The 27,160-nt window shown below is 37.6% G+C and overlaps 1 protein-coding gene across 3 annotated transcripts in view; it reads right to left on the minus strand.

The window, feature by feature from the left end:
* The window catches only part of zgc:171482 (zinc finger protein), a 68,525-nt gene that overhangs the window by 32,894 nt on the left and 8,471 nt on the right, over window positions 1-27,160 (minus strand). For 2 of the 3 annotated variants that reach the window (XM_058378277.1, XM_058378286.1), the window contains exons 2-3: window positions 20,262-20,366; window positions 10,707-10,799 (exon numbers count right to left, since the gene is read on the minus strand). In XM_058378277.1, the coding sequence (XP_058234260.1) occupies window positions 10,707-10,799; window positions 20,262-20,366 (198 nt within the window). Of the gene's footprint in view, window positions 1-10,706; window positions 10,800-20,261; window positions 20,367-24,140; window positions 24,209-27,160 lie in introns of all 3 variants that reach the window. The other variant, XM_058378292.1, reaches the window with a different exon arrangement.

The raw sequence follows: 27,160 nt of genomic DNA on the forward strand, positions 1-27,160 counted from the left end.
CTGGGGTGTATTCACTATTGATTCCGGCATAACCATGATATTACCATGATAACCATGATATCTCAATCCACGCATGTTCTAGTTTTGTGCTGGATAAAAACTTCCTGGATAGAGATTTGTACAAGGTTCAATGTCATTTGTAACAATGTGTTTTTGTTTTTTCGTTTCTTTTTTTAAATAATTCTGTTTTATAATCCTGTTCTGTTTAAGATGCCAGAACATCTACAACCACCTCTCCTATGCTCAGTTTCTGCACATTTACACTGTTCCCTAAAATGGAGGTGTCAAAATGCATAAAACTCAAATCTGAAATGTGTCAGCTGACAAGTCACACTATTAAAGCTGTTACTTCTAGGGTGTTAGAGGGGTTTAAGACAGCCTCTCTTCTTATAGGAATCTTCCTGTACACAGCTGAGCTTGTCCTGTGGGCAGCTGACTGATTATCCTCAGTTACCCCTGATGAAATATTTACTGGTTTGGCCGTTTTAGTTTCACCATGGCTGTAGGCTACATCTGAATTAATATTCCCTAATCCTCACGCCACAGTGATCCCATAATGCACCACTTAGTTACATATTAGCACCTTTTGCATAATCGTAATAAATAGGATATTGATATATTAAGAGAAAAGGAAAAGAAAGAAAAGGTCGCGGTTGGTGAATGCTTTCATCCATTTTTCAGAAATTATGATAAATGAAAATGCAAATAAAGTGGATATAGAAATTATAGAAACCAGGCATAGAGAAAAATGATAGTACTGTATACTAAATAATTCAGTAATTACAAATATAATAATCTATGTAAATTAAGTAAAAATGGATTTAAATAAACAGTGCTCACAGATTGTTTCTAGCATTCCTTTGTGTGTGTGTGTGTGTGTGTGTGTGTATGTGTGTGTGTGTAGATCAAGCTATCCTGAATACTGGACTCATTTTCGCTCACACACTCGAGTGTGATGGCTGTGTATCAACACACAGAGAACAATATGATGAAATACTGTATCATAATACCCCAGAAAAGTTTCACATTACCTAACATGTATTGCAATATTTTGCTGTATTTAGGTCTGATAACTATCAATTGAATAAAATGTCAATTGAATAAAACATTGAATAAGATTTTCTAGTAAAAGAAATGCATCAGACATAAAACTGCATCATAAAGTGAGCTGCTAGTTACTGAGAGTAACAGTAAAGTCAGTCAATAGTGAAGACAAAACTAAAGACTGAACTACTGACCAAAAAGCACATAGCGTAATGTCGTTTATATCCATATATCATCATAACAGACCAATTACCCGCTAAAAGAAAAGCACTCTTGAACAATGCTCCCATACAATGAGTGTCTGGTTAGTTAAGTATATGCACAAACACAAAGATTGTCATGTGTACTCTACTGTATATATTTGCACTAGCCTGGAAAAACACTTCACATACTGTAGTTAAATTTCCATCCATTCATTTTCTGTACTGCTAATCAGGGTCTCAGGGAAACTGGAGTATAAAGTAATATCTTGGGGTATAAGGCAAGGGGCACCTTATATGGGGTGCCAACCCATCACAGACCACAATCACACAATACTGGCAATTTAGAGATGCAATCAGCCTGCAATGTCTTTGGACTTGGTGAGGAGATTTGAGTACCTAGAGGAAACACCTAAAGCACAGGGAGAAAATACAAACTCTATACACACACACACACACACGACAGACTCAAAATGAGGAAATGAGTCTTCATTTTGACTTGTCACCTGATGTAAAAGTCACTTTAAACACAAACCTCATTATCAACATCACCATCATCATCTCTTCAACAATCCCTGTTAGCTCTTATATCAGTGAGGATATAACAGTGTTCTGTTCTGTTGGCCACATTTCTTTTTGTCAGTGTCTATTTATTAGGTCGTTTAAACATTTTAAATCTGTCCGCTGTCATCGGTACTGAGTGTATAAATCCTCTTCTCTGTTTTGACGACATGACAGTTTGAGAGTCTGTATCTCATTACAAACTCTCGTTATTCATTAAGCACATTATGTCACATTAGAAATGACACTGAAATGATACATAGCTTGGCCAGCACCATGCCACATTTACTCCCAGTCTGATTGGGCTCTTTTTTTTTCACTAAGCACATGACCTGATTCTGGCGAGCTGGATACTAGGGTAGCGTCCTGTTTGCTGTTCAAAGGGGAGATTCACAGACAAGAGAAGAGCTACACGAAAAGCCTTTAACGCCTATCTTCTCCCTAAAGACACAGCAAGTGTCTGGCTTGCTTGGACTCTGTGCTCAGCTCAAAAATAACGGGCCGTCTGTGTTCCCCTCTGTTACAACTCATGCTGTGGTCAGTACTGCAACGTGTGTGTATGTGTGTGCTTTTGTGTGTGTGTGTGTAGTGGGAGACATAATGGTGGTTGTGTCATACATGTGATGATTTGCTTCTGTTTAGATTGTGTAAGTGTGTGTGTGTGTGTGTATGTGTGTGTGTCCTCCTAACTGCAAGAGTAGAAATTAAATATGAATTAAACAAAAATCTCATTTTATATGCCCACACTGGAAGCATAATTTATTATTATTTGTAATTTATTTCAGTAGACCTTGATTTTTGATTTTGGCTGTTTGGAGATTTGATTATTTTATTTAGCCTGTGGGTCCTGGGTGCAGGTCAATGGCTTAATCACTGTAATCTGTGATAAGAAAAACATTCTTCTACTATAATTTGGAGGCAAACACTACAGCTCTGGAAATTAGGGTAATAATGAGGCATTTCTATGATGTATAAATGGAGTTGATTGAGAATGGCCAATTGTAAGATCCCTCTTTTCCCTGGCCTAAAATTTTAGAAATCAACTTGAGTCATGGGCAGTGTAGATGCTGGTGATTAAGAGGAGATAAAGTGGGCATGTATGAGTACTTGGTGCTTGTCAGACTGAAGTGGTGTCATGTGTGGAAACTCGCTTCACTGCTTCATGTTTCATGCTTGTGGAGAGTTTGGGATCTTAATATTATATACAAGAATCAATTCTCCCTTTGATTGACCCCAGATAGAACCTCATGATCATGGTCATGAGTTTTCTGTCTACATAACTGACAGCAATTTGTGGTCTCTACAACTGATGACTCTCTCTGATGCTGCTCTGTATGCTCAGGTCAGTCGTTCTCTCGCATCCTATTAAAGATACTCTTCGAAAACCTAAAATAAAATTTAAAAAAACACGGCAAGATTTTTTTGCATAAAGATGAATTCCTGCTTGGATTAAAGCAAAATATTTTCACAAGTTTGAAACATCTGAATAAGTGACAACTCGTTATTGATGACGCTTGCTGAGAGTAGGAGGCTTATGACTGCGTTTTCATTTGGTCTCACTCTGTGCACTCCTTCTTCATCTACAAATGTTTCTCTCTCTGTCTCTCTCTCACCCCCATTGCATACACATCTGGCTCTTCTCATTTACATGTGACCTATTTTGTGAACAATAAAAAAAGGTTTGAAGGCTGTGACAGTGTCTGGCCATGCCCTGCTTTTAACAAAGAGCTTTTAATTAAGCGCCTGTTTATCTCTCTCTCCCATTTCCTACATTCTGCTGCTCCAGTGTTTGGAGGGGTGTGAAAACATGGCTAAAAATAAACGCTGCAAAAAAGCTGCAGACTATGGTGCAAACTAATTCTCTCTCTTTGAGGATGTGCACAACATACAGATGGGGAAAAATCAACAGAACCAAGAAAAAAAATCCTCCTCTTGCCTCCTCTTAGCTTGCTCTTATAAACTAAGACAGCGATCACTCCAACATGTTAAAACAACAAGAGAAGCTGCACATGCTTACACAAGAATACAAACAAGGATATTGAAGCACCTTTCTGTCCTACTTTCTTCCTTTGGGTTTGTTCCTGAGTCTGAGTACCTTTGTGTGACTTGTTTGAGGACATTCTCCAGTGTTCACTGGTGCCTAAACTTAGTAGCTCTTTCAGTTGCAGGCACGGAGTCACCAAAAACCTGACAGTTTTATGGAGGCAAATGGATACAAACCATTCCATAAAATGGATATTCATAGTGCATTACTGACTTTAACTGGTCATGGTGGCATGGGTTCTATAAAACAGAGTCTGGCTACAGGGGTAAAACAGAGAAGATGCTGAGATCACACTGGAACTCGCATCTGTTTCCATACAACTTTGCCCTGAAGTCAAAACACATTTAGGAAAACTTTGTACAGATTCAATTTTTGGTTCTGAGAAGTATGATAAGTAAGGAATAAAGCATGATGAGGTGTGATAAGAATATACAGATAACATGATAAGAACATGGTCAATAAATGGGTGTTGTGATGCGGTCAAACGCAAAGCGTTAAAACCAGTAACAGCACAGCATAAAGGCTTTAATTCACCACAGCAGTTTGTTTTCAGCTAATGTATACTATCCCCTCTGAACGTACTGTACCTACATGGTGAAGACAATTGGGTTTGAGTTTGAGAGCAGGGTGTATTCTTCAAGCGATGTGACTGACAGCTAGTTTTGTTGCTAGATGTATCCTATTAGATTGATTGGTTAAACACTGAATAGCTCTGAATATCAAATCTGGGTTTCACCTGCATTTGTTGTTAAAAAGGATAAACCAATATAAAGATCAGAGAGATGTCTATAGGGAAAAAGCAAGACTTTTTGCAATGAAAAAATGGAAAATCATTCAGAGCCATTGTACAGACATTAGGCAAACATTGAGAACTGTGAAGAAAACACAGTGATAGTCAGTGATATCACCAACAACCTCCACAGGGCAGGAGTGAAGCTCTCATTATCCGCTATTCGAAGAAGGCTTCAATAGCAGAAATATAGAGGCCATACCACAAGATTCAAACCAGTCATCAGCAGTAAAAACCGCTTATGAGATTCTGGGATCAAGATTAACCTCTATTAATGTAATAGAAAGGCTAAAGTGTGGAGAGAGAAAAGATCCAAAACATTCCATCAGTCAAGCAGGGTGGATATAGGGTCATGGCTTGGGCTTTGATGGCTGCTTCTGGATCAGGCTCACTAATGATTATTGATGATATAACTCATGATGATAGCAGCAGAATGAGGTCTACAGAAAAATTCTCTCTGCTAATTTACAGAAAAATGCATCCAATCTGATTTGGAGAAACTTCATCATGCAGCAAGACAAAGACTCAGAACACACTGTCAACACAACAAATGGCAAAAAGTTTAAGGTTATAAACTGGACAAATCAATCGGGGAAGATTGAAGGGAGAAATCACCCAAAACAAACAACAAGTGAAAGAAGCTGCAGTAAAAACAGTAAAAGTCTAGGAAACAACACAAAAGAACAACACAGTTAGGTGATGTCGCTGAGTCACAACCTTGATGCATTTATTGCAAGTGAGGGATATGCAACCAAACATTAAGAGTTAGTGGTAATTTATTTTTTGATATTATCTATTGCTATACTTTTGCTCAACTAAAAAATCAGGTGGGTCTGCCACCAAAGGTTCAAGATTCAATTCAAGATTCAAGAAGCTTTATTGTCATTTCAACCACATATAGCTGACGCAGTACACAATGAAATGAAAAAACGTTTCTCCGGGACCTGGTGCTACATAAACATACAACATATAGTTCAAACATAAAAAACAAGAACACAGAGCTAGGACTGAAGTTTGTCCTAGACAAGGTGCCATATTCTGTGCTGTTTAGCAAATCTAGATCTGATCTAACAACACAATTTCATCTTTGATTTCAAACCCAGATGTCTTCAAACAAAATTGGTATTGCCATTCTAGTACGTTCATGCTTTCATAAAATGATTAATATTATAAAAATAATTAACATTATTAAAGTAAGTTCTATCCACTTATAGCAACATTTGTTACACACATTTGTTTCCTCATCAGCCTCTGTTTTTTTTTTGCCTCTATATATTTCGATTTGTTTGCACATCTGTTCATCCATCCATGATTCTTGTTAGCACAGTGCTTCAAGAGTGAACACCTGATGTTTTGTAGGATGTAGATTTTATATGGAACTATCACTGTAACCAGCAGGTTAGATTTAAGAATTCATCCAAATAAATTTAAGAATTCACCCAAAAAAAAAGTCACAGCAAGGTCAAATGTCTGAAATAGTTTTTCTTCTGTAGCTTTCTTTTTGTTTAAAACATATTCAAGGACATTTCTGGCATGCAAATTAGTAACAAGAAGGACTAGATTAGTTGGAGGCGTTCCTGTTGATGCTGACAGCACTGAGTTGTACTCGTTTCTCTCTCTGTCTCTCCAGAGTACATGGTCAGAAATGATCTCTTGGACTTCTGGCTTTGAAAGGCTGTAACACCTTAACCTTGTGATCTCACAATGATAAAGAGAAACCTCACACACTGCCACCCAGCAATCAAAGTTGATATTTAAAGGTAGTCCTTGTGCATCATGTTACTGACAGTCGGATTAAGTGCTGACTTCTGTTCTTGCTGCTGTAGAGTTTGATTAGTTGGAGCAGTGGTGATGCTCTCTATGTCTCCTCTAGGATAGAAAGTTGGTTAATAAGAAATCAGGCAGGCCTGACTGAGTACTGCATGGTCCCCAGCAGAATTATTCATAACAAGTGTTCTAATGAGCTCTTTATAAGCACACAGGCTCATGTTCAAACTGACTGCACCTGAGGACATTCCTCCACAGACTACCTATCAGCTGAATTTTTCATAAGCCAGTAAATGAACCCTTTCAACATCAGCCTTGAGGACATTAATTAGACTCAGGAACTTCCTGTGCAGTCAGACAGTATAGACAGTCACACGTGGTGGTGTAGTGCTGCTTTATCTCTGCGTTCCAGGACATTTGATTTGTGAGAAATACAACACAATAGGGCATGATGTAAAAGTAATTAATGACACTGATAAATGATGCGTCCTGACATAAAACTTATTTTAAATTGATTATATTAGTATAACTGGATATTTAATATATATTTAATATTATTCATATATTTTTTTAATTCCCCCTAATTATTAGCCTATTTTTTCATTCACAAACAGCCAGTCCTGTATTAGCCTCTCTTTTTTCTTTGCTCCCTGTCTTTTTAAATCTAATGTCCAGAAAAATGAAACAAAAAACAAACAAAGCAAAAGAAAAAAAACAAAAAAACAAAAGATATGTAGCTTGTCTTGTTACTGTCATAGGACAGAGGACACAAAAAGGAGTCCTCTGTCCTGAACAGTTTCCTTGTTGTGAAAAGCACTGACATCCGAGATGCCGTAATGTGAAGTAAATGTCATCTTACAGAGCTTCATCATATCAATCACCATATCAAAGCTTTGGCTTCAACATATTAATGAACACACATTTTTTGCTAAATAACAGTGCCATTTATTATTTACCTTAAATGACATGACTGAACAGCACCTGTAGATGAGCTGTTACTATAGAAACCATAACATATTAGAGCAAGAGCATTAATATAACCTGTGTTCAGGCACTACTATCAAAACTGTGCCATTACACAAATTACTCCACACCCTCAGACCAATCAGATTCAAGAATTCATCAGTGACTAAAACATATGAATAATACCTATAATGCCAAACAGAATCTGATTTTATTGAAATGCATATCATTTAGAGATGGAATGATGCATTGCACTGCAAAAATGGGATGATGTGCTTTGTGGGAATGTGATATTAGCCTTTTATTAATTATGCATCTAATTCGATTTAAAACCAGATCTGTGAAACCCATAGAAGTGAAAATATTTAGAAAGCACACTGGTCACATGATCATGTTCTTTCATGGAGAGTCTGTCGCATTACCTGGAATCATCGGCACTTGTGAAGTGGCTGACAGCTCGATAGCTGCAGATCACAGCGACAGACACATTATAGGTTATATGGTAACACAATCATATTATAATAGCTAAAAAAAGCTCTTCAGCAGCTTTTAAATGTCACCAGACCCACACATCTGTAATGTACAGTGCCAGTGGTCATGGAAGACAGGAGCTTAAGCTAACTTTGGAGCTTTGGTTAAAATGATCAGAGACTTTGTTTATTCAATCAAAGTTTTGGAAGAATTTATCCATTTATTTATATTTCTTTAAGATGGTGAACCTATTTTGTTTACTATATTTAACTTCTGTTCATTATTTTAAGTCTTAATTTTATTTAGATTTTGTTTTACAGGAAATTGCACTGTTTTGCATTGTACATGAAAATTTACATTAATTTACATAAATTTAAATAAAATTAAAAAGATTTTTTTAGTCATAATTTCTCTTCATTCATTTCGTCATTCTGAGAATGGCATCATGAAGCCAGTATCATGAATTAAATCGATTCAATGGCCAGAGTGTTTCATTACATCCTTAATGTCATTCTATATTTGGTGAGCCATATGGGAATTAAAAGACAATTTATTTTTATATTTATATTACTTTATATTTAGTCCGTCATTCCAGGAGACCCTTAGCAATCAGTTAGAGAATTGCCCCTATGTTACGTGCAATTGCACCTATGCTTACAATGGATTAAAAAAAAATCCAGTGTACATTAATTCTCAGGATCTTTCTGTTGCCTGAGGAAAGTGAGAGAAGCAAGCTTGGGACTTTCATGTAAAATTACTTTTCTTAGACAGACATGCTATTTTCTTGTTCAAGTGCTTTTAGCTATTCCAATTTATTTCCCCACATTTCAAACAGCAGGTATTAATCTCCATTTAATTCAGAGAACACTTTGATCCTTGCATTCTGATGACTGCTGCACCGGCCATCTCTCTCTCCTACTGCAGCTGAAGAGTGTATTAGCATTTCTTTGAAAAGTGCGCGAAAATAAGGCACAAATTAGCTTGACTTTAGAATATGTCACCTTTACTGTCCTATTTATTTCAGTCTTACAGCAATAGCATGCTATTGCCAAAACAAAACTACCTTTTTGCTGTGACAGTTTCTGGCAGGTAGGATTTAGAAAACAGCCATCTACAGGTTTTCCCTGCAATTTACCTGCAGGTTGACATGCAATCTACCGTCGAGAGCAGCAGCTTGACTGTATACACAAGCTGTCTGTTAAGAAATCGAGCATGCACACAATTGTAGCTCTTTTAGTGTGTTTATACGGTATACTGTACTCTATTACATGGTGGTCTAATTTCCTGTTTTCACTTCAGAAGGTGGAGCAACAATTTTTAATGTTTAATAAAAAAAGAAAATTTGACTTTGATGGAAAAAATGATTTCAACCATCAGGCATAATTGACAAAAGAGCCAGCGCTAATATTAATAATATGGTAATACAGGGTGCGGCACAAGGATCTGACACATTTGTGTGTTTTTATTTTCCAAATGTACATATAATGCCATTTTGTTTCATTTCATTTTAAAAATTACATCAGTCAAATGGGTGCCGTTATTGTCCACAAACTCTCAAAGGCGTTCACGAAAGTTGTCCATAACTTGCCGGGTCATTTCATGTGGAATGGCAGCAATTTCTTGACGAATGGCATCTTTTAATTGTTCAACAGATATTCAATGGATTTTGAGGGAGATGTTCCCTGGTCATTTGATCTCATTGCACGGTGATATAGGTTGGCCCGCCTGATTTTCTGTGGGGACATTTGAAATCAAAAGTATATACTCATCACCCTCGATCTATTGAACAATTAAAAGATTCGTCAAAAAATTGCTGCCATTCCACATGAAATGACCCGTCAAGTTATGGACAACTTTCGTGAACGCCTTCGAGAGTGTGTGGACAATAACGGCACCCATTTGACTGATGTAATTTTTAAAAAGAAATGAAACAAAATGGCATTATATGTACATTTGGAAAATAAAAACACATTTTTCATTCTTTACTCTATTTCGCTTTTATTAAACCTACAAATGTGTCAGATCGTTGTGCTGCACTCTGTATTAATAGGAAATGACATGTAGAAGTAGTAGAGATGTTGGACTCAAATGTGATTTATACAGTGTAGCTATATGACGCTGTTGTTCTCTGCCGTGACTCGGCTCAGCTAGTTAGCGAATTCACGAGACGACAAGTATGATGGTGTTGACATTGGTATTAGATTAAAAGTTCGACCACTGGAACCTGATCTGTTTGAGCAGAGCGTGCAGATGATGAGGTGAGAGAGTTAGCATTAAAACTCTGCTGCACCTGTCACGAGGGCTAATTCCCTGATTCCCGGTAGCACCACTATCAGCATGCAGTCAAATGGTACTTTGGGTAATAAAGGAAACCGTTAGCTGACATGAAAACATGTCAATGCATCTAAATAAATAAATTAATTAATTAAATCTTAAATTTTCATATTGATATAATCATGTAGGTCATATAGGCTGGATATGTATGTGGGTATTTGGCAACCCTAGATTCAAACTTATCATGCACAGTACAGGTTTTAATGCTGGGATCAAAGAGAATCATTGGGAAATCTCTGTATAGCTTCTCTCAGTTGGCGTCAACCAATCCTGTGCTTCTCTGATCATTACTATGGACTGAGATGCTGATAATGTACTTGGGTTATCTATAAAACACACGACCACACAAACAACACTGACAACACTTGACATTCTAAGATAACTTGTAGAGAGCAGTTTATCAGATGCAGGTCAATAAAGTCATCCAATTGCTCCTATGACTCTCTGCAGAAAAGGTTAACGAACATTCACTGCTGCAGGGTGTGAAAGAAGAGCAATCTAATTCTCTCACAGCTTATGTGCTGGAACATACCGGGTTATCTGGTCTCAGTCTTTTAGAAGGAGGACCACCATCTTCTGGATGGAGCATGTAGAACAGACGCACTTTGTTGGCATGTTTCTTGCTCTGTTATAAAAAATAGAAAAGTACAATATGTAAATTAGTCCTACTGAATCTTTTAGCACTGAATTTAACAAACAACGTGGAATTATGAGGATTGAATCCATTCAGGGGTTACAACTGATAAAACAACAAATACATGAAAATGTCTAAACACTTATTTTTATGACTTCTAATAACCTGGTATCTGATCATAGATTATCCTTAGCTACTTTAGATTCGTCCAGAGACCAGTCATTTTCAGAGAGCTGCAAACCTACAGCCTCATGAGAGACAACAACTGATGGTGACTAGATGTAGACATGTCCGGCGATGGGACAAAGTTAAGAAAAGTTTAACTTCATGCAAATATGGAGGGATTTGGTATAGTAACTACCAATGGGAGTAAAGACAGTAGAGTGCACATGCTTCTCCTTTATCTCGTATGATATGATGCAGATGTACACTGATGTATTTTGTATACAAACGCTAAACCTCCCTCCAAAATGTTTCAATTTAGCTGCAAGAAAAAAATGATTTGGAATGCTAGTTGGACCACCCACTGATAACCGTTATTACTATGGCAACCAAAAGCAGGAACATAGTACTGCGACTGGAGATTTGCAGCGATAAAAATCATCTGTATGTGTAAACCCAGCATTAGTGAGCTGAAGATACTAAAATCAACATTAAACACATTTCTGCAAAGTTAAATACAGTTTAATGATTTTAAACTAAATAATTCTCCCATTTAGGTTCTTCATTTTGTTGCCATAGCAACAGCTAGAAACATTATCAGTGACTCTGGTCAGTGAGAATGATAAGACCTTGACTAATGATTTGCAAGCGCTCCAATAAACGATCAGTCCCTATTCATTATATTTTTCCAGTGTAGAGCTGTAATGTAGAGAGATACAGCAAACACTTTGTGCAGTGACACATGAGCAGTGATGGCTGATAAAAACTGATGATGTAGGTCCTGTATCTTGAGTGCCTGTGTGTTAATAATCTGCCTTTACATCGTTTACTTCATATCAGCTGCTTAAAAAAAGAGGCATTTTTGCATTAAAAATGAAACAAAAAGAAGCTTGTTGTAATAGAAAACAAATATTTGTAATGTATACAGCACTACAGTGTGATAAATGTAAGATTGTTAAAAACAAATAGATTGCTGATTTACTCATCTGGTTTAATAAAACTGTGAATGTCACGATTTGTCAAATCTCCCACAGAACACTTAATAGGATTATGCAAGCTGTTCACAGCACATTTGTGATTTATTAAAATGCTTATTTGGAAATAACCATTTTCAGTCATCAATACTGCAGAGTAATCAACAAACACTTATATTATTCAGATATTACACATAAGGATCTTCTTGGGCTCTGTTTGCCCTTCATTTTATTTACTGTCATTCACTTTGATTTTGTCCTTCTGACTAACTAACTAGGTCAAAATCAACACGAGTTAAAAAAAAACATGGCTGGAAGAACAATCCATTTCTTCCCACAAAAATATATCTAAAAGTTTGTTGACTATAGGAAGTAGTTCACACTGATAAACTAGGACTTGCTTCTTAGCCCAATATCTCTGGTTTCACAGAGAACAAATGGCATTTCTCACACTCGCAGAGCCGAGAAGCAGCAACGCTCTAAAGACAATGAGGATTTTGTCCTGCCGGCCAGATGGCTAGTCTGAGGGCGTTAACACTTGCACTAAGGTTACTCTCTGCCACCCAAACACTTTTATTATTTCATAGGGATCCGAACATCCAAGCATGCCAAAAGAGTTGGCTTGCACCTGTAGTTTGAAATATGCATGTGCATGCTTCACTTTTAGAATAATTACATGTTTCTCAAGTTTCAGATTGTTAGGGTGGGCCAAAGAAGCTCAAGATCACAGACATCAAAACTACTTACTGGAATAAGTGACTCAGGGGAATGATCCTGATTATGAAGATTTCTGCTGCACTATTTTCCATTTGTATGCAGTATATATTCTATTACTGTACTTAGGAGAGAGCTATCCTTTAGGCTAGTAGTTTTCACAAGACAAGCTTGGAAATAATGATACATTAACACATTAACACTGTGTGTGTGTGTGTGTGTGTGTAAGAGTAAAGGGTATTAAACCATATCAAAGTGCCTAGTGTGACAGAGTCATTAATTCATATCTATGTAAATTTTAATTTAAGTGTCTGAGAGTATGCCTCTGTCCACAAGATGAGCTGTATTTTTTATGTCTGCCTCTCGTGGCCTTTTCTGCAGAGAGCTGCAATTTCCAAAGTTCATTGTGAGCAGATGCATTTTCTGACCGCTGCTAATATAATTGAAAAATATGGCTATCAATGAATTCCCATATCACACACACAGCTGAAATCTGCCCCTTTGGTGAACATAATAATCTTGAGTAAATGTACAGGGAAGATTTGAAGCCCTACAGCCAGCACAAGTGTAGGAAGTAAAGGAAGTTAGCTGAGAACTTCAGAACTAATGACAGCTATGGTCTGTTTTTAAGCTGATATATTGCTGGAGCTTTATATTATTTCATTTGGTAATAATCGTTAGGCTTACTATTTAAAAGCTGATTTGTGTGTGTATTTGCTGATAAGAGAAAAAGAGGTAATACCAACGACTGCCTCAGAGCATCAACACAGAACAGACTGATACAATATTTTGCTGAAATATGTGTGTGGGAAAAAAAATGCTGTTATGGTGTATAAGAAGACAAAAAGCTCCTTGCTGACTATTTCTGTAGGATATAGGAAGATATACAGGAAGTTACACAACATTCAGGAATGATACTGTACATCACTACATGATGAAATAATTCCTACACAATGATTCCATTATATCTATGTTTGTTTTTTTAGACCATAACAATAAATGAATGAAGGTCAACATAAATGTGTTTTCACATAAAAGTGAGCAACCAAGTGGCTCTAACACAAAGGAAATTCCTTCATCCTACAAGATATTGACTCTAATATTCTGTAGTAGTTAAAACTTTCAAAAAGTTTATATTTTAACCCACATCAGAGTGTACGCTGATGTAACGGAGCTGCAGGCTGAAATATATCCCATGTACTGTTTAGTTTATGAGCCTACTCTAGAGAATATAACATGAATATTGCATTTTGTAGTGTTTCTACCTAGAAATGATGCCTGTGCCCTGCAGACTGTGGCACATGGTAGAGAAATTCAAGAAAATACTATATTTTGTGTTTACTTCACCATACAGAGCTCTGCACAGTCCAGGTGTGAAAAGCTGCCTTAATATGGGAGCTTATTGGTTATAGTGCTGATGCTGTGTAAAATGGGCTCAATTCATTAATTAAGTAATGAAACAGGCTTAATCTTCATTATCTGCTTTGTTCTGGCCAGGGTCAATGCAGTTTAATTCTTTTTACCAGAAGCCAAAAAATGGAAGTTGCGCCTGTTTTGGTGTGTCCATGTTTAGCTTTGAATGGTTTTGTCATGCCACACGCCGTAGAGGTGCTTAATGACTAATATGAACATATTTTTGACAATCTGGGCTTTATGAATGTGTTGTCTTCAAAGCATTTCTCTTTTTTACTTATACTACTAGGGGCAATTCAAAGAAAAGATTCAAAAAACAAAAACAATGTGTGTTTTTTTTCTTCACACAAATGTTTATATCTTCAAAGTAAATGCAATCAAACCCCTTCTTGCTCTCTGAGATGCCCCAAGTGCTGGTTCATAATCATTTAAAATTTAAAGGTTTTATCTTTAACCACTTTATCAAGTCTTCTGATGGTTCAATTGCAGGATCCTGCATGCTCATTGCCGTGGCCGGGTTTGATTCCCGGGCAGGGCACTAACCCAGCCACTAAAGAGTTAACTCTCAGTGCTTGCCCCAAGCTGGGATTAAATGGGAGGGTTGCGTCAGGAAGGGCATCCGGTGTAAAACGTGTGCCAAATTGAAACATGTGGACCAAATGATCCAGCCAAAAGAACAACATCTTTAACCACTTCAACACAATTGTGTGTAAAGCTATCCAAACAAAAGTAAAAACATCTCACGCTGAAAGCCAAAAGTGTCCTGACTAATTTAATATCTGACTTGCTGCGATAAAATATAATTATTTGTTGATACTGATTGAGCATATCCGATAAGTCGATTTCTGTTCTGCTTTCATAATGGAACACCAATGTACTGGTAAAAAATGTTTCAAGAAAAGTTCAAGAATATATAATGGCTGGAAGCAAACAGAAATAAGTAACAGGAGAGACAGAATTGATCAGTCTTCCTTTGAGAAAGGGTGGACGTGGTATTTAAAAAACAGCCCCCAACAATTCTGTAGTTGTTGACTCAGTTCTGGTGTTAATGATGTAGTTGCCACGCTAAAATTATTATAAATGAAGCAAACCATCAACCGTTCTGTCACTGCTCACGTGATTTATGAACATTCAAAGTTGCTTGAAGCTGTTTTACCTGATATTTTATCAAATGTCCTCTGAATATCCTTAGGCCCTTGAGTTATGGTAAGAATACATAGTTTTCTGCTCACTTTCCAGCCAGAAGAGTTAACCCAGTTAAATCAGCAGGAGAAACAAGCAGTATACTCTGCAGGTCACAGCAGCTCAGGATGAGGGTTGAGTAACCCTGCTCACACAGTCGTTTCTCAAAAAAAAAAAACCTTCGGATTGTATAAGGTTTGTCAAAAGTTCGAGCAACTACAGCCCATTGCGTCAGCCAGGAATACAGTCTTGTGTCTCGGCGTAGTGTGAGTGGAATTGAGAAAAACAGCCAAAATAGGTGTGTTAAAAATGCATGTGTTATCAGGCACTGGAGTGTTGTTTTGTTGACTGCTTTGCATTTTTCATTTAAGGTAAAACAATGCTAGCTGTGAATCTTAGGTGTGAATGTTTCATTCATATATAAACTGGTTTCAAAAAGTAGTGATTATCTGGCCGTGTGACTGAATTCTGTTTTAAAGTTCAGTCTTGTGGGTGTTAGAAGAAAAAGGCAAAAAATATACAGCTATATTTGTTTGTGTGTGTGTGTGTGTGAGCATATTTATGTATTTCAGACACATTGCTCCAGGATTGTATAAGCCAATAATAAGCGTGTGTGGGTACAAGGTTGCAAACAGATATACTGAATGAGGTGTAAGTGCATAGTTTTTATTAGTAAACCATAAGACAGATGGAGGATGTAGGTCAGAGCCATAAGGCCTATAGAGTGTGAACTTGTAAACGAGTAGGGATATGCAGTGATGTATACCGTCTGCTTGGTTTTAGCTCACCCTGGGTAGTGAGCAGGCAGAGGCTTTGATAGCTGAGTATAGGAAGAGGTTGGGGGCAGGCGGGCTTGGAATGGTACAGGGAGAAAGAGAGAGAGAGAGAGAGAGAGCATCCTGGCTGAATTACACTGACCCAGTATGAGAGGATGAAAGAGGCCACTGATGCCAACAATGTGTGCCACAGGAGAGTTTAAATATTCTACTATTCCTACTTTTTCATGAATCTTTGTTTTACTCAACCTGGACCTCTTGGATACAAACAGATTTATTCATAAATCGTTTGTAGGAGAATGCACACAAGATATTCAGTATTCATGAAAATCCTGTCATTTCAGAACAAACGTTCATATCAAGCTTGTTCAACATAATATCATTTGCACAAGATACTGCACTTTTAAATAAGGATTATACTGTAACATTTTAATAGCTTATTTTGATTACAGTTACAGCATTTAGCAGATGGTTTATCCATAGTGACTTATAGAAGTGCTTTGTAGTCTCAATCAAAAGCACATCCTCATGCTAGTTCAGCAGGTCAGGGACTAAGAATACTATTGAGAACATTTTGTTCATCTTATTTTATGGGCATTAATTAAAGAATATAAAAAAATGAATAAAGCGTGCCAACGCGAACGCATAAACTGAGACAAATAAATGATATAGATGATACAGATGAAATAAATGATAAGAAATAACACGGTGTAAATGGGGAGTGAAGTCCTCGAGGTCTGCTCATCTCCGTAAACAAATGCCTTAGATGACGGAAGATGTAGCACTGCACTACATGTTATTGAGCAAAAGGATGTTTCAAGACTGGTATGATTTGTTTACAGAATCAAAGCTGGCTTTTAAATTGCTTCCGTTTTTCACAACATCTTTTTTTAGGAGACAGCAGTCATACTCTCTCTCTCTCTCTCTCTCTCTCTCTCTTTCTCTCTCAAGCTCCCGGTCTGATTTACTTTGGATTCATTTGACCTGTCTATGTAATACTTTGGTCAGCTTCTGATGTCCAGAATTAACAATGTCACTGTTGATCCATTAACTGCATACATTACAAAACTTTCAAAGCACAGTCGAACTAATGGAAAGACACTGAAGGATTGCCCTTTTTTATTCTATCTGTGAAAGCCAATACATCCATCTGTCTCTATTCCTGTTCTTGAATTTTATTATGCCTCATTCACCTTAGATTCCTTCCCTTCCTCCAGTTATTTGCTCAGATTTCAGGTTTTGCTGAATCTGAACGAGGCAAGCTCCAGCTTAAGCTGCAGATACAGGGATAGATTTTGGCCTACATTACTTAAAGATCACAGACTCTCAGAGGACCCAGAGATTAGGAAAGGAACAGTTTGTGCACTACACATTCGCTACTCTGGAATGAGTACTTCAGTGAAGTCTAAGGCTAAACAACTTTGCTAGTTGGTTTTAAAAGTCAGTAAAGCTGGTCTCCATATGGCTTGCAATAAATTCAACCATACTTATTTGAACAATGTGCAATCTGAGAATGGATAGTCTAGAAGAGAGATGACAGGCCAATGAAATAAGAACCAGATACTGCATCACTAAATATAGTGCTTTGGATACTGGAGCTGCTATGTAAATAAATCTCGTTGAGCTTAACTGCCACTCAGAGACACTCCGTCTGCTACACGGATTCTTACACTTTGGGTTTGTTCTCATTAGCTAAACCTGTTAATCTACTGATTGCATACTTTGTAGTCCAGAAAAGCACTAAGTGCGGACTGTAAATAATGCATGGGAATGATTCTTTAATGATCAGTCCTTAAATTACTTTCTCTGAGGCTGAGAGTCTTGAGAGAGGTGGACTACATTACTGCTTTAAAAGCAGGCTGTGAAAAATGCACAAGCTTAGTGTTTAGCTATTCTTTACCAGACTACCAGAGCAAAATATTATTGGACCACTGATTATCAAATTTAGGATTACATTTAGACTGTGAGTATGTGTGTATGAGTTAGAGCATTGCCAGCACTTAAAGAAAGCACAAGGATTTAGTTTCAGCTTCAGGCATGAGGAGACAAATGTTACCATAATAATATAATAATGAATTGAATTAAAAAAAAATACCACATCATCATTCTATTCTCCATTCTGAATGATGGAAAGGCATGGATATTTTTTTTAATCAATAAACAGCACAGCACTAATTAAATAATGTCCACTGCAAGTTAAATTACAGGTACACAGTCATGGGAAAAAGAAAGACTTAAATTTTAAACTGTCTGTAGATGGCCTTATAACCCTTCACAGATTGATGAGCAGTAACTGTTGCTTCTCTGAGGTCATGGCTGATGTTTTTTTCTTCTTACTGATAATTAATCTCGGATTATGAGATATTTGTGGAGGTATAATTTACTCCAGGTTTCTGTTGTTTTTTTTTTCCTTTATATGAAGGTGGATGGATGACTACAGCTTGAAGTCTGTTGTGTTTTTTTTTTTTTGTTGTCATCTGAAGCTATTTGTTTATAGAAGTTGTTGAGAACCATAAAATAATTATTTAGGCCCTGTTGAATAAAAACATAAAATTGAAGAAATGAAGAAGGGTGTGATTTGTTTTTTTCCCATGACTGTATATTAAAGTGCCAGTTCTAATATTATTTATTTGTCATTAAGTATTGTTTAATAGCTGCTAGCTTGCAGGGACGTAGCCAGGGAAAGGCATTTAATGTTAGCAAATAATAAGAGTGTCATTGCTTCTTAGCAAATTTAATGCTCCTTCAAGTTTTCTGAAAAGTGGCTGTTGGTGAACTGGCGACTGTTTCTAGCTGTAATCATGCAAGAGTTACCAGTAAGGACACTGGGATAAGGAGTACTGCAACACCCCCGTCATTCAGGGTTCCTTTAACTACAAATGCAGCTACAAGAGCTAAACATTTTAGTCACAAATGTTCCACAACATGAAATATTCCTATAATCAAAGAGAAATTATAATAATTAGAAATATGTGTAAAAGTTGTCAGCGTTTATCAGCTTTGTGTCAGGGCAATATCACACCACCTCGTTGTTGATTACTTTCCTTTAACAAAATGCTTGCGGTGATTCATTTCTTCTTATTTCTACGATTATGTCAGCCAGGTGCGAGATTAGATCTCCTGTGTAGTGACTCTCCCTGTAACTTTGGTAAGATTTAAAGTGGGAGAAAGTGTGAAAAATATATCAAAAGTGAACACACAAGGGAAATAATCTGATTTTACAATAAAAGCTCTGTTACAATGATTTACTGCAGCTATTTATTTACTTTTATTCCTATTTTCCAATACTGACACCAATTCTATAACCTTGAATGTTGGCCCAGTACCGGATCTAACCTGATATACACTTACCATCCACTTTATTAGGAAGACCTGTACAGTCACGCAGTTTTCTAATCAACCAATCATATGGCAGCAGAGCAATTCATGAAATCATGAGCTTCAGTTTAAAGCTCACTTTAAACATCAGAATGAAATAAAAGTGTGCTTTCTGTGACTGTGTGATCGTAGCATGTTTGCTGGTTGAAGTGCTGATCTGAGTATTTCAGATTCATGATCTTCTGCACTGTGCTGCTGCCACATGATTGGCTTATTAGATGCCTGCATGAATGCACAAATATACCTAATAAAGTGGACAGTGTGAATGTTTATTCTTTATCCACTATATTTTAAAGTTACTTTTTACTTTTAATTACAATAAGCAATGTTACATTATAATACATTATTATCTATATACATTATATATACCTTATGTATATGTATTACATTATGATACATTATGTTACGTTACACTGCATACTGTTGCACTATAAGCAATTATGTGCTTCTTCAAGTTTCTTAATTATTACAGAACTGGATGAGATTTGTTGTTTTCCCTCTGACATCTGATCCAGCATTTTGTATCCTGCTACAGATATTGTTTATCATCTCTGTTTATTTGGCAATGAGTATTTCCCTACATGCACAGCGATGGTGCTATGATAGAAGGGTTATCAGGACTGTTTTGGAAGGCAATAAAATGCCATGATTTAAGCATGTGTGAATTATCATGTTTTTTACTAATTACATTTTAGTTACATGTTCACAGAAAATATAAGAATTTGTGGAAAGTGAGAGTGTAATGACAGGTGTGTATGTGTGTGTGTGATAGTGAGTGAGCGTATTAAACAGCTGAGGGAGAAAAAGCAAAGTGTGAAAAAGTGTGTGTATGTGTATGTTATACGAAGTCTCACCTCATAGTGCGCAACACGCTGTGACTCAGAGATGAGCTGAGCATTGCAGATGTTACAGTAGCTCTCTGTGAAGAGTCCTCCATCGCCAACTCCTGCAGATTTCATCTGAGAACACACAGCAGCACACATGGTTAGGACATACAGAGGACACTGCACTGTATCTTGTCAAGTTTAGCCACAGGTTTTTTTCAACAACTTTATCCAAATGTGATAATCACCACGCAGGTGTTTGCTAAGCCTAGGCTAATACTAGTCTTTGTAAAAAGATTTGACAATGCTTAACTATGGAACGTGTCATCTGAGACACTAGGACGAAAGAACACATAGCTAGAGAGGTTCTCAAGGGCAACATTTTTCTGTTTGGAAGAGATAACTAGGTTTTGGTGAGATGTTTTCACAGCTACAGTATTTCACTACAGTTTCCCTTTTTATAATTAAAGGCATCACACATTATATTTTTAGTTTCGGCACTGAGATTTTGATGTCATGGAACTCTTCAGTTTGAAGGTAATGGACCAGATGTGCCACATGCAGTGACAACAAATGGGTTTTGCCTAAGGGTAAAAAAATCATACTTTGGTTCAATGTCTGAAATGTTTTCTAAATAACATTGTATTAAACACATTTTACTCCTTGTATGCAAGATGAACGCACATATGCAACCTCAATAATTAACAAACCATAAGATATATGTGTAGCAGTATAATCTGCTACTATAATAAGCTGTCTGCTATAAAAAGTGGCAAAAGCCGTTAGATGAAACTAACCAGACAAGCCGGGCTGATGTAGAGCTGCATGTGACACGGTTCACTTTGAGTCCCATTTTACACACCAAGTGTACAATTAGCCCTCTGTTACTGAATGTCCTCAACATGACAGATGAGAACATGCAGGACCTACTAATTAGCTCAACAGCAGGCTACAGGATGGGACAGTGATAGCATTGTTATCTAATTGATCTTGTGTGAAACTATTAGAGAACAGCCCTGTCAGCCTGCTGTAAGTGATGGCTCAGACACCTGCACCGGTATACCATTAATGCACTTCCTGCTCCTCATCTCACCATATCAAAATGATCATTAGTTCTCTCTTTTGCCCTTATTAATATTAATTAGAATCTTTGTTATACAAAAATATTCTTTAAGTTACCTTCTTCTTGTCATCTCAAATGATGAGAAGACTGAATGATCATTTTTCATTTAGGAGTCATCATCTCTTTCTGCAACATGATTATTATGCTCTACACAGAGAAACTAAGTATAGACCACATATACACTATATTGCCAAAGGTTTTGGGACGTCTGCCTTTACATGCACATGAATGTAATATGGAGTTGGCCTGCCCTTTGCAGCTATAACAGCTTCAACTCTTCTGTGAAGGCTTTCTACACGGTTTAGGAGTGTGTTTATGGGAATTTTTGACCATATCTCTAAAAGCGCATTTGTGAGGTCAGACACTGATCTTGGACCAGAAGGCCTGGCTCGTAGTCTCTGGTGTAATTCATCCCAAACGTGTTCTATCGGATTGAGGTTAGGACTCTGTGCAGGCCAGTCAAGTACCTCCACACCAAACTCGCTCACCCATATCTTTATGGACCTTGCTTTGTGCACTGGTGTGCATTCATGTTGGAACAGGAAGGGGTCATCCCCAAACTGCTCCCACAAAGTTGGGAGCAAGAAATTGTCCAAAATGTCTTGGTAAAGCATTAAGAGTTACTTTCACTGGAACTAACGGGCCGAGGCCAACCCCTGAAATACAACACCTGAATTCAATGATTTGGAGGGGTGTCCCAAAACTTTTGGGAATATAGTGTATCACTATTCACTTCCTCCTTAAGCTCTGAAAGGAATATTTTACACACTAAATACACTACAGGCTGAAACCTCATAAGCATCATAAATGCTGTTAAAATAAATTTAATTTGATAATTATATCACAGACAGTAATATGATTAACAAAGTTTTTTATTTGTTTTTGTTTAAGCTCTGCATTCATTAAAAGATCCAACATTAGTTATACTTCCAGCAGGATTATCACAGATGCTTCTAAAAACTTCATAAAATCTGGTATGTTCAACTTAGAGCTTTGAAATAATAAAAAAAGAATAAATAAAAAAATGGCACTTTAAGGTTTCATAAAAACCTTGAAGCAGAAAATATGTTCAAGAGTGGAGCAGTGCAAACCAATGAAATATTGTAGAAACACGTTTTGGGTTCAAATAAATATTAATAACTTTATTGCAAAATTTAAAAAAATAAATAAAAAAAAAGTTTAAAAAAATATTACTATAACCAACCTCTTTCCATGCATGAGATCTGTGCATATTTTCTGAACAAATATAATCATTTAGCCTTGAACACTGTACAAAAAAATGTACAAATATTTAAGTTAAATAAAATCATATAAATCCTTGTAAATCTATGGATGTTGAGCTTTCAGGCTTGAACCATCCTGGGTCTGTTGATGTTCTCTGCATCAGTGTGTTTACAGTTGTTCTATTTTAGACATTACACGTTTCAGTAAGAAAATGATATAATAGTACATTGAATTTATGCGTTTATGTGTTTATTTCTCTGTACACAAGAAATATCAGTATAACGTAGGCAGGTTGCTTACTGGGGTCACTCAGATGTAAAGGAGTAAAGGGAATTTTTAATGCTTCTTCCTACCAAGCAGACCTAACAATCACAAGATCTCAGTGTTCTTATTAGGCTAGATTAGTAGTGTGCATGAAGAGTAATGTCTGAGTGGTTAGTAGAAGAACAATAGAAATTTTTGGCAAGGCAACTCTCTCTCTCTCCTCTCTCTCTCTCTTTCAGCAGTTCAAGGTTGGTGAAAGGTGCTCTGTCACTGCTGAATGATAAGATAGACCTCAAGGTGACCCCCTGGAATGTAATCATTCCTTCTTTATGGAGGCTTCACCACTGCTATAGACCCCTACTCTCTCAGCAGCTAGCAACATCATTCAAAATATATATATACACGCACACACACACACCAATCAGGCATTACATTATGAGCACTGAGAGGTGAAGTGAATAACACTCATTATCTCCTCATCATGGCACCTGTTAGTGGGTGGGATATATTAGGCAGCAGGTGAACATTTTGTCCTCAAAGTTGATGTGTTAGAAACAGGAAAAATGGGTAAGTGTAAGAATTTGAGCAAGTTTGATGAAGAGCCAAATTGTGATGGCTAGACGACTGGATCGGAGCATCTCCAAAACTGCAGCTCTTGAGGGTGTTCTGCAGTGGTCAAAAGCGGTCTAAGGAAGGAACAATGGTGAACGAGCAACAGGGTCATGGGCGACCAAGGCTCATTGATGCACGCGATGAGCGAAGGTTGGCCCGTGTGATCCGATTCAACAGACGAGCTACTGTTGCTCACATTGCTGAAGAAGTTAATGCTGGTTCTGATAGAAAGGTGAATACACAGTGCATGATGGGTCAGCAAAAGGGGGATGAACCCAATATTATGCAGGTGGATATAATGTTATGCCTGATCAGTGTATATATACACAATGCTGTTCGATGAATTCTGCAGGGATCCTTGAATATTGTAGCAGATTTACTGAAAAGTCATACTTCATGATGCAAAGATATAATTTTAGTCATTGTTAAATCTATTTACCGTTCTCCTTTTCAAAATTTTGTCCAGAAGCATCCATTGACACTGGAATCCTCAATGAAATCTACATTAAAAGTCTTACTTATAGAAATTAAAAACTTAAAGCTATGCTGTGTAATATGTCTTTATTAAAAAAAAGAAAAACTGTTCCTGAGCTGCTGTTTGTCACACTGACAATCCTGTATTAGTAATTTCCATGAGCACTGTGTCAGTAAATGTATGGATTGATGTTTATGATTTGTACACATACATCATATGTATCTTAGATACAATGGTCGTCACACCCCAACTTTAGGCATGACTGGCAGGAGACAGCAGCTGAAAGAGAAAACGAGTGAGTAGGTCAACAAAGCAAAAGGTAATCTGTGAGTGAGAGTCAATATGCTGAAAACAGACTGAGAAGTATTAGCTTTTTAGTGCTGAACATCTAAAGCAATTATTTGTTCTCTAAGTGGATGGAATTTATGTTCGTTATGAGATTAGTATCATATAAATACTGGATTCCTGATAGCTGGATAGTGACTAATGGGACGGGTTGGTGTGGTTTCTATTTCAAACACTATTTTATATGGCATAAGTGAATCACCTGGGGTGTCTAATCACCTCACTGGGTATATTTAATGCTTTGTGGTTTTAACAGCATTACATTTAGGCCATTTGGCAGACACCGTTATCTAGAGCAACTTACATTTATCTGAGTGACTTTTTTCTCAAGTTCTCACACACCACCCCACTACTGCCCTCCTCCACTGGCTTCCAGTAGCTGCATGCATCAGATTCAAAACACTGATGCTTGCCTACAAAGCCAAGAATGGACCAACACCCTCTTACTGCAAAGCTCTTATCACTCCTCACACTGCATCATGCTCCCTCCGATCTACTAGCACTGCTCGACTGGTCCAACCATCTCTCAGGGTACAAGGTAGGTACACATCTAGACTCTTCTTTGTTCTGGCACCAGAATGAACTTCACCAGATGTCTGTACAGCTGAGTTACTAGCCATCACCTATCAGTTTTTAGGCTGATGGTATTCTAAGTCTGTGACCTATTGAACCAGTGTTAATGTATTTGCAGATAGAGACTTCAAAGAACTCTTGTACCTTGCTCTGGATAAGAGCATCTGCCAAATCCCAGAAATGTAAATGTAAATCTAACTTATACCACAGCAGTTGAGGTTTAAGGGCTTTAGACAGAGGCCCCTGACTGGTGGTTTGGGATTTGAACTCACAACCATCTAATTCAAATCCATCACCTTAACCGCTAAGCTACCACATCCCCACTAGCATGCCTAGATTCTCTGGGTCATTCATTATGATTTCATTAGTCTAACAAACAAAATACACAGACATTTCCAAGTGACTGCAGAATATTCAGCAAGAATCCAGCAGGTGTGCACTACTCAGTATACTCCAGAAAGTTTTAATGATAGCAGACGCAGGAGAGACTTGTAAAAACTTTTGATGGAAAAAATAGAACAACAGTTTCACACATCTACTTTTGACAGTATTTGTAGCTGCATCTGAGCCAGGCACAGCAGTACGTGATCATTTTGTAGAACTGTAATCAGAGCACAGGTTACTTATGTGGCAGCCTTATCTTCATCTGTGAAGTGACATCATTCCTCCTTCTGCCATCTGTCTCTATCAGCTTCTGTCTGCTGGGTGTGACTGTAGAGACCTTGTCTACGCCAGCTCACTGTTATGCTATTCTTACTGACGCACAAATCCAGTCAGGCTGTTTTCATGTGCAGTGAAAGGCAACACCAAGAACATATTCTTCCACTCCTGCCTCCCATGTCTCCATGCGGCCTTTTCTTCCTGATTTTGGAGTGCCCTTCCACTCTGTCAGACTGGAGAATAAAGAATTGCTTTGTCATAAGAAGATAGCTCTGTGATGGCTACTGGGAGTGGTAGTAAGAGAGAAAAACTAGAAAAGTCAGAGAGACACTGTCTGACGATGCTGTCTGACCTAAAAAAAAAAAAGCCAGCAGCACTTACGGAGGCTTAATCACAGCTCAGGTTTTCAAAAAGAATTCTTTTCAAAGCAGTAGGATACACTAGCAGAGGTGGAGTTGAAAATAAAATGACTCGTGTTCAGATCATCGCTCTCTAAAGGTGAGCTCATTACAACCTCCTATACCCTACAATACAATGCCAAAGGGTTTACAACCCTCTGCAGCAGTACATAGTCAGCTGTACACAAGATTGAGCTTCGTTTTATCTGTTTGACCTCCACAGTAACCGATCTGGTCAAATCTGGGAAGCACCGGCTGCCATAAAACTTTCACTGGACCTTCGATCGATGATCGTAATCTGTTCAGACTGCGTCGGTGTAAATCTGGTCGGACAGAATGGGAATCTAAATATAATGCACTGTTCCGATATGCAAAGAGATATTATTGTGAGGTATAATGCTGCGTGTGAAATGTGAGCTGCAGCTCAGACTAAAAGTGCTTGCTAAAGATTACTAGAGACAGCTATTATGATACGCATTCCATGATAACAGTATCATGTAATCTAATAATCAGCAATTAAATGCTCTGGTGCTCCGAATACCGATAGCATGATCATGGCGGATTACTTCGGAAAGCTAAACGTCTCTTAATGTACTCAGGGAGTCTGCCTGGACACATGTCGAGAAGCCATGTACGCAAACGGAATTCGTTTTGGCAAGACAGAGAGTCAGATGCTGCTGGCACCAGCTTCAAGCATCATGCTTCTTCAATGCGCCATGGCCCGAAAAAGTTGATGAGTGCTCTTTTTGGCTGGGCTGCTTGTGTGAAGGGGGCATTAAAAATACATCTGCAAGAAAGCGAACTGAGCATCCATGCTGCCTTCATCCCTTCTTTTTCTCTCTGTGGAAAAGAGCAGCTTTAGAAATCTCTTCTCTCCTAACACCACATTTGCAATTCTGTGCTGCAAGTGCTTTGAGTTCACGTCAGAACGCATTGTGAAGTGCACCGTGCGTCTCGTCTGTAACTCGTGCAGTTCAGGGGGAGTTTTGTTAAGATGACTTGAGGTCAAATATTTTATAAATGATGAGTGGGGCAGGCCTCTATAGACACAGATGCATTGATGTCAACCTTAGGCATATCATATCGATTGCTCAGCTACAACTTGGCATTTTATCTCATCTGTTCTGTTACCACCGGTTTTCTGCCTCCTCCGGCTATGGTACTCATGCAGTTAAGGATGTTACGGACTCTGGGTGTTTGGAAACCCGTAGCAATGGCTAAAGGTATTAGTGATTACTTTTTCATGTACTCATTA

The sequence above is a fragment of the Hemibagrus wyckioides genome, linkage group LG03, assembly GCF_019097595.1.
Source record: "Hemibagrus wyckioides isolate EC202008001 linkage group LG03, SWU_Hwy_1.0, whole genome shotgun sequence".
NCBI lineage: Eukaryota > Metazoa > Chordata > Actinopteri > Siluriformes > Bagridae > Hemibagrus > Hemibagrus wyckioides.